Source organism: Bos grunniens, chromosome 16 (genome assembly GCF_055505025.1).
Source record: "Bos grunniens cultivar Pamir isolate PY7600 chromosome 16, Bosgru_T2T1.0, whole genome shotgun sequence".
Taxonomy (NCBI): domain Eukaryota; kingdom Metazoa; phylum Chordata; class Mammalia; order Artiodactyla; family Bovidae; genus Bos; species Bos grunniens.
This window is the reverse complement of record NC_141180.1, coordinates 5,100,411-5,109,208: the sequence shown is the minus strand read 5'-3', so window position 1 is coordinate 5,109,208 and position 8,798 is coordinate 5,100,411. Positions and strand designations below refer to the sequence as shown.

The 8,798-nt window shown below is 38.5% G+C and overlaps 1 protein-coding gene across 1 annotated transcript; it reads left to right on the top strand.

The window, feature by feature from the left end:
• The first annotated feature begins 1,050 nt into the window (after positions 1-1,050).
• On the top strand, positions 1,051-7,549 carry LOC147356073 (complement factor H-related protein 2-like). The gene is made up of 5 exons (XM_086343232.1): positions 1,051-1,205; positions 1,622-1,816; positions 2,160-2,336; positions 6,611-6,793; positions 7,227-7,549. The coding sequence occupies exons 1-5, from the start codon at positions 1,121-1,123 to the stop codon at positions 7,421-7,423; spliced, it is 837 nt and encodes a 278-aa protein (XP_086199358.1). The 5' UTR covers positions 1,051-1,120; the 3' UTR covers positions 7,424-7,549.
• The last annotated feature ends 1,249 nt before the right edge of the window (positions 7,550-8,798 follow it).

Genomic DNA, 8,798 nt, shown 5'->3' with positions numbered 1-8,798 from the left:
TTCCATGTTAATTATCTGCTTGATAATTAGATAATAGAATTTCTTGATAATAGAAATTTTCTTCTATTAAAAGAATTACAGTTTAAATGATGACAAATATAATTGGTTATATAAATACACACATATAAACAAAATAAAGAATAAAAGCAAATAAGTCAGTGAAAGAACAGATGCAGATTCTTGAGTTATATTCCTATAAAAAGAAGATTATCATTGTGTACATCTGAATATGTTTTAAAATTAAAAGGTGCCTCAAAGTACGTTATAGAAAAGTAAATGGTAACCCACTCCAGTATCTCTTCCTGGGAAATCCCATGGACAGAGGAGCCTAGCAGCTAGAGTCCATGGGGTCACAAAGAGTCAGACTCAAGGGAGCACACACACAAAGCACATTCAATACTTAATACCGAGAATACACTGAAACTCCTGTACTTATTAGCATGATCCCAAGTGAGTTCCAAAAAAACTGGTGCTTCCCTAAGCACAAGAAAATATAGAGGGTGGAGTAAGGTCCAAAAACACATCCATTTTCATAAATCCCTACCCCACGCAAAGCTGGGAAAAGGTAAGTAAAGGCGAGAAAGTGTTAGTGACATGGACTCGGTTACTCATTTGGCTGAGAAAGAAATGGTGTTTTTTCAAGAAGTGTTTAATTTAAAAATCAGTGTTTTATATCACTTTGGAGGCCAGTCTAGTACTCTCCTTAAAAAGAAACAAACTCATACAAGTACATTTGTTGTTGTTCAGTCACTCAATCGTGTCCGACTCTTTGGGACCCCATGGACTGCAACACACCAGACTTCCCTGTGCTTCACCATTTCCCGGAGCTTACTCCAACACGTATCCACTGAGGTGGTGATACCGTTCAACCGTCTCATCCTCTGGGTTCCCTTCTCTTCTTGCCTTCTGTCTTTCCCAACAGACAAGTACATATCTGGGAATGAATTCAAGAAATTGTTTTGAAACCACTACCAGGAATTCAGGGATTTGGCAAAGTTCTTTGAACTTTGATACTAAGTGACCTCACTTAACTAGCATCACATTGATAGATATCCCCTTAAATTCGGAGTCACACTTGAGGAGCTGCTAAACAACCAAACCACACAACTGGAACATTTGCATGAACCTGCCTTTGAGAATGTCTAACATGCTGTTACTACTCAATGTCATCCTCACCCTGTGGGTTTGCTGTGCTCATGGGCGAGGTAAGTTGAAACAGATCTGAACACTTAGCTTCCCTCTTAAGCGTAGCTTCGTGTTTTACCTACTTTCATGGGTCTTTATATTTTAATAGGCGACTTGTGGAAATTGTCCGCATTGTGTCGTCATGATGAAGAGTAAACTTATAGGGAAATTACCTCATACTCTAAGGAAAAGAAAATACATTATGTTTTCTCTCTCTTCTTTTCCCCTGTATAATGTCAATATTAGAAACACTTCCAAAGAACATAAACATCCTGCGTTTCTCCAGGACCTTTGCACCCTGTTATAGACTGTCCCAGATCTCTATCACTACTACAAGTGAGATAATTAAGCTAAGAAGAAGAATAAATTCATCAGTGGGATTATTAACAAACATAAAACTACTCACTAATGTACAACAACTATTTTTTTTCTTAAGGAAAAACGTGTGATTTTCCCGAAATAAAACATGGAAGCATATATAATGAAAATAGATATAAAAAAATCTTCCCAGCTGATGTAGGGAAATATTTCTACTACACCTGTGAACACAGCTTTGTGACTCCTTCACAATCACTCTGGACTCGAATAAACTGTACAGAGGAAGGATGGTCCCCAACACCAAAGTGCCTCAGTGAGTAAGCACCCTACTCATTACTGGGATGAATTATCAGTGTGTCCAGTGGGTGGAGAGGCTGTGCCTGAAGGAATTTCAGGGTCTGGACAGTGGAGACCAGAGGAGCCAGCAAAGATGACCTAAGACAGTTATTATGAGAAGATGTCTGTGGAAAGTGACTTTACAAATGAAAAATGTTTTCATTATACAAGTTGGAATTAATGACATGGCATACTAATTTTTTACATGCATGGCCAAATTTTAAGAAGCAATTTTTTTGTACTTGATTTCTCTTTGGAACTTCGCAAAATGTCATACTCTTTCATTGCAAAATGAGTACCAGTCATTTTTTGCCTTTTAGGACAGTGCTTTTTCCCTTGGGTGGAAAATGGTCAATCTACATCTTCAGGACAAACGCACCGAGAAGGTGACATCGTTCACATTGTGTGTGATACTGGCTACAGCCTCCCAAATGGTCAGAGCAACATTACATGTGGAGAAAGAGGCTGGTCCTCCCCTCCTGAATGCCGTCATGTCTGTGAGTAACATGCTGTGCTCTCAGGTCCGGTATTCACTTATATTTTATAGAGAAATAACAATATTAAGTACAGGCAATATTGCTGTTGCTACCATCATCACCTTTTCAGTTCAAGGTTCCAACTCTGCCTAAGTAGAGCTGCAAATATCTGGGTCATCACTAGAAAATCATTTTGTCTACTTACATAAGTTAAATGTAGGTAATAATAGCAAACACTAGCCAAGAACATGGTGAAAAACTATAATTCTCACATTATATAGTTTCTTCAGTGAACGATTTTTATCAGAATCAACAAATCTTGGTAATACATATTGTGCTGCTTTTGAATACACAGCATTTTAATGTAAATCCTAATAGCTTCACATAATGTAACAATGCATCAAAAGAAGCAAGTCAAAATATGGTTCTCTCATGGAACTTCAATGGAGAAGGCAATGGCACCCCACTCCAGTACTCTTGCCTGGCAAATCCCATGGATGGAGGAGCCTGGTAGGCTGCAGTCCATGGGGTCGCACAGAGTCAGACACGACTGAAGCGACTTAGCAGCAACAGAGCCTGGTAGGCTGCAGTCCACGGGGTCACTAAGAGTCAGACACAACTGAGCGACTTCACTTTCTCTTTTCACCTTCATGCCTTGGAAAAGGAAATTGCAACCCACTCCAGTGTTCTTGCCTGGAGAATCCCAGGGACGGGGGAGCCTGGTGGGCTGCCGACTATGGGGTCGCACAGAGTCGGACACGACTGAAGTGACTTAGCAGCAGCAGCATGGAACTTTAAAAGGCAGCCAGTTGACTCTGACAAGGTCCTTCAGCAAGTAAGTGAATGATACATAGGGAGGAAACAAAGGGAAAGAAAACTAGCCTTTTTCAAATCTGTCAAATTGAATGTTTCAGTTACCACACGTGGCTTTTACTTGAACTTAGGACAAACCTAGTTATAGTTGTTGAAATAGGCCATTCCAGTTGTTTAATGATCTTTCCTATCACGACGATGCATGTTTTCCATAGCACCAAGCAATTCCCTGAAACTGTCTAACTGGAAATACGATCAGTTCCCACAGGCAGACGCTCAGGCCCCCACGACTTCGTCCTCCCACCGCCCACTTCACAAGTCAGTCACCAGTCTAGCTTGTCATCTATTCTTTTGTCTACGGGCTATGTATTAGCGGGTCCCACCTCTTCTTCCCGTTCAGTTAATTTGCTAGAGTGGTTCACAGAACTGAAAGAAACATTTGGTTTCCCAGATTCCCAGCTTAAAGAATATAAAGAACATAACTGAGGAACACTCAGATGGAAGAGATGCACAGGGTGAGGTGTGTAGAAGGCGAGGAACTTCCAGGCCCCTCGTAGTAGCCACTCTTCCAGCACATCCACATGTTCACCAACCAGGAATCTCTCAGAATCCCATCCTTTTTTTCTTATGGAGGTTTTATGACAGGGGCAATTGATTACGCCATGGGCCATCAGCAGTTGATGCGATCTGCAGCCACTCTTCCCTCCCTGGAGGTCAGGGTTGTGGGATTGAAACTTGTAATCTTCTCATCACAAGGTTGGCCCCCCTGGCAACCAACTCAGGTGTTTTCCATTGTATATGTACAGTGGAATACTACACAGCCACAAAAGAGAATGAAGTAGTGCCATCTGTAACAGCATGGATAGCCCCAGAGAATATAATCTTCAGTGAAATGCACTCAACTCAGAAAGTCAAATACTCTGATATCATTTATATATGGAATCTAAAAAATAATATAACTGAATGTATATGCAAAACAGAAACAGACTCCCAGATATAGGAAAAAATTCACAGTTACCAAAAGATGGAAGGAAGTAGGGAGGGGCAAGTTAGAGGTATGGGACTAAGGGGTACTAAGTACCATGTATTATATAGAACAGATATGCCACACGGGTATATGGTATAGCAGAGGGAATTACAGTCTCTGTCTTAAACTACAAGGGAGTATAATCTATAAAAGTACTGCATCACCATGCTATACACCTCAGACTAACACAGTATTGGAAACCAATTGTACCTCAGTTAAAAAAAAACCAATCATTCTGTTTGTTAGTGAGGATTCAACTGGAACTCTCACACATTGCTGGTGGGAATGTAAGATGGTACAATCACTCTGAATATCAGTGTGGCAGTTTCCTATAGATTTAATCATGCATGTATCAGATAGCCCAGCAATTTCACTTTTAAATATACAGCAGGAAATAGGAAATACATGTTTACTCGAAGACTTGAGTTCAGGTGCTCATAAATAGCTCAATTATAACTGCCACAAGCTGGAAGCACTTCAAAAGACAGTCAACAGAGGATAAAATGGATAAACATACTTATGTTTATATAAAGCTACCCTGCTCCACAATGAAAAGGAGTGAGCTAATGATGCAAGACACCACAGAGCAGACAGGGCCCGACATTTGATGCCATAAAGCAGCCAGATGCAAGAGAAGGCATGTTGTATGAATCCATAAACAAAGTTGTAGGAAGGCAGCATTGCTCTGGAGGGACAGAAAACATGGGCTTCCAAGTGGAGGAGAGTTGTTGGGGAGGGATGGAGTAGAAATGGAACAGCAGAACTGTAAAGGGAGAAGAAAACTGCCTCTAGTGGGTTGGGTTTGTGACACTTACACATTGTCACATCATTGGCTGACATGTGGATTTTATTGTATGTAATTCAAATCTGAATACAGATGATTTTAACAATTTTTAAAAATCACCTTTATTGGGTGATTATGGGAAATGAATCTAAAAAAGAGTCGATATATGTATAAGAGATTCACTTTGCTTTCCACCTGAAACTAACACAACACTGCAAATCAACTATACTGCAATAAAAACAATTTCCAGGAAGAGATACATGTATATGTATAACTGAGTCACTTTACTGAACACTGTACTGAACACCTGAGTCACTTTACTGAACAGTTCAGCTGTGCTCTGATATAGAATAAATTTTTTTTTAAATGAGCATTTGCAAACCAAACATACAGGTGTCCAAAAAACTGTAATGTGATTGAATTATTATTAATTGAAGAAAGGAAACAGAAGCAATCTGCTAAACAGAGATTAATAAAATAGTTAGAGAATATACAAAATTATTAGAAACAAGAAATTCCAAACAGAAAGAAGAGAACAATTATGAAATACAGACAAAAATAGCATGGAGATTAGAGTGATGTCAGCAAGATAAAGGATAAGATGCTCCTCCTGGTATCCCACCTTCCATAATAAAAATTTAGCATCTATCCACAAAAGTAACTTTACGGCAGATGTAAGATCCAGGTTCCAGGAGACCATGAAACCCCCAGGGTGCAGTCCAAACACAAGGACAGGCATCTTGTTCCCTTCCAGCGCGGGTGAAAAGTCTAGGCTCATCAAAGGCCCCTGCTGATCAAGGTGAAGAGAGCGTTACTCTTAGGTTCCCTCTGTGGTGTTTTTTCTAGACTAAGTCCTGTACTGTGAAAAATGTTTCTGCCTTGCTAGGTTGGTCCTTTCCTGGGCCTGTGCCTAAAGAAAGCAGAACCTTCTTGTGACCTTTTTGTTTGTTAATTTTGCCTGAATGTGAGATCATTTCTGGGTTGCAATCTCAGTGCCCGGTCCTGATACATACAAAGCAAAGTGAAAGCTCCAACAACCAGTGCATCGTAACTCCTTGAATCCCAAGGTCTCAAAACAATCTACTTCTTTTCTACACTCTTCACAACCTCTTGGGTTGGTTTTTATAATTCTGTTCAGGATTTTTAGTTAACAGAGGGAATATGTAACAGAAGAAATAAGCAGAAATGTTCCCTTCTCATTTTGTCCAGACAGAAAGCCTGAAATTCCCTTCACATTATACACATTTGTAATTCCTTGAGTTTTATTTAAGAAGTTGATGTTTCTCTTGGAAAAAAAATGAAAATCAATTTTAAAAATAACTAAAGATTCAATAGCCATTGCAGTATGCTTAATACCTAAGACCAAGAAACTTCCTTTGTTTATGGTAGCAGTCCATCTTTCCAGCATACATTCATTAAGGAAAACATTTTTAAGTACCAGAATACCACGAAGCAGACATGTTTGTTAATGTCTAATGTATGCTTTCACATGGGGTGAAAGGAAGGCCTTAAAATTTGACTCTCAGTTTAAGTGATTAAAATTCCTTAAATGAATCATTTCTGTCATCAGAAATCATAAATCTTGATATTACATATTGTGGTATATTTTTATTTGCTTTCTTTCACCTCTGTTTTTCTTTGGTCTCTCAATAAGTCAAATTATGTGTTTAGACCCTCGAGGAAGATGTGGGCCTCCTCCACCAATAGACAATGGAGACACTGTCTCATTCCCATTATCACAGTATCCTCCGGGATCGGCTGTTGAGTACCAGTGCCAGGCCTACTACGTACTTCAGGGAAACAGACACATAGTGTGTCGGAATGGAGAGTGGTCTGAACCACCAAAGTGCTTAGGTAATGCTTTCATCTTCTCATAGGTCCTGGGAAACTCAGTGTAATTCGTATAACATTTTGCTATTTAGAATAGAAATATTATGGACTAACAACAATTCTATTGAATGCGTGACTAACAGATAATAATACATGAGAAAATAAAGTTTGAAAAACTCTTGTTCAAGGAATCATAGCAATGAAAGATTATTTAATATAAACTCAATGTGATATTGACTTCATGACTCCTTCATTATAACACTTAATAAATTAAACGTCGCACCTCATTTTAATATCATTAATTGGAATCTACATAATGGATTTTCAGTAAGTTGGCTTGGAAAAGATTTTGAGAATGAAATCCTGGACCAGTGTAGAAGATTCTACTTGGAAGTCTAAAATCCTGAGGGATATACTTGTATACTACTTAATGTTCTATGTTTCTTTTTAACTTCAGATGCATGTGTAATTTCAGAAGAAATGATGAAACAACATAACATACAGTTAAAATGGAGAGATGATAAAAAACTTTATACTAGAACAGATGACACTATTGAATTTACATGTAAACGTGGATATCGCCCAACGACACCAATTCGTACATTTCGAACAACCTGTCATGAAGGAAAAGTGGTGTATCCTCATTGTGAATGAAACATTGGTTAAATGCAGTCATAAAACTGAACTTTTCATTATTAATCCAATTCTTATTTTATCAAGTAAACCAGAATTTATGTTAAATATTATGTGGATGGTGCAATTATAATCCAGGTGACCAACTAATCACTTCTTAAAAGCACTTCATTAACACTTGGAAAGTCAAAATGTTACATGTCCTATTTATAAAACATCTTTGGGAAGAAATTAGATGCAATCACTTCAGTGCCTCCTTCCATCCATCATTCTAACTTTCTAAAACATTCTCCATAACTTCTGAAGTTTTCTGAGACTTTATTTCATAAAAAATGCTTATCTCCATCCTCATAATATCATTTCACAAACACGTGAAAACCTGTGTGTCATACCTACATTAGTCATTAGATCTAGTCTATTAGATTAGTAATTAGATTTCATTTCTTTTTATGACCATGTAATATTCCACTGTGTTTTTGTACCACATCTTCTTTATCCATTTATCCGTTGATACACATCTAGGCTGCTTCCATGTCTGGCCTATTGTAAATAGTGCTCCAATGAACACTGGAGTACATGTGTCATTTTAAGTTATAAATTTTTAAATCCCTGGTTTTCTCAGGGATATCCCAGCAGTGGAATTGCTGGGTCATATGGTAGTTCTATTTTTACCTTTTAAAGGACCCTCCATAGTGTTCTCCACAAGGATGTATCAATTTACATTCCTAACAATAGAGCAAGAGGGTTCCCTTTTCTCCACACCCTCTCCAGCATTTATTGTCTGTAGATTTTTTATGATGGCCACTCTGACTGGTGTGAGGTGATAACTCATGGCAGTTTTGATTTGCATTTCTCTAATAATTAGTGATGTTTAGATCTTTTCATGTGCCTCTTTCATGTATGTCTTCTTTGAAGAAAGGTCTATTTCGGTCTTCTGCCCATTTTTGGATTGGGTTGTTTGTTGTTTTGCTATTGAGTTGCATGAACTATTTGTATATTTTGGAGATGAATCCTTTGTCAGTTGCTTGAGTCTGTCATGCAGAGTGAAGTAAGTCATAAAGAGAAAAAATATCATATACTAATGCATATAGGTGGAATCTAGGAAAAATGATACAGATGAACCTCGTTGCAGGGCAGGAATAGAGACACAGTTGTGAACAAACATGTGTACACAGTGGGGGAAGAGGAAGGTAGACGAAATCGGGAGATTAGATTGACATACATACACTACCAAGGGTAAAACCCACTGTAGCACAGGAAGCTCCAGTCGGTGCTCCGTGACACCTGAGATGGGTGGGATGACGCGGGTTGGGGGGAGGGAGGGGATATATGTAAACATATGGTGGTTTCACTTTGTTGTACAGCAGAAATTAACACAACACTGTAAAGCAATTGT

Excerpts from the sequence above, each read along its gene's own strand:
- LOC147356073 (XM_086343232.1), top strand. The coding sequence starts at position 1,121 with ATGAACCTGCCTTTGAGAATGTCTAACATGCTGTTACTACTCAATGTC. Across the intron at positions 1,206-1,621 it reads TTGCTGTGCTCATGGGCGAG|GAAAAACGTGTGATTTTCCC; the intron begins GTAAGTTGAAAC and ends TTTTTTCTTAAG. Across the intron at positions 6,794-7,226 it reads TGAACCACCAAAGTGCTTAG|ATGCATGTGTAATTTCAGAA; the intron begins GTAATGCTTTCA and ends TTTTAACTTCAG.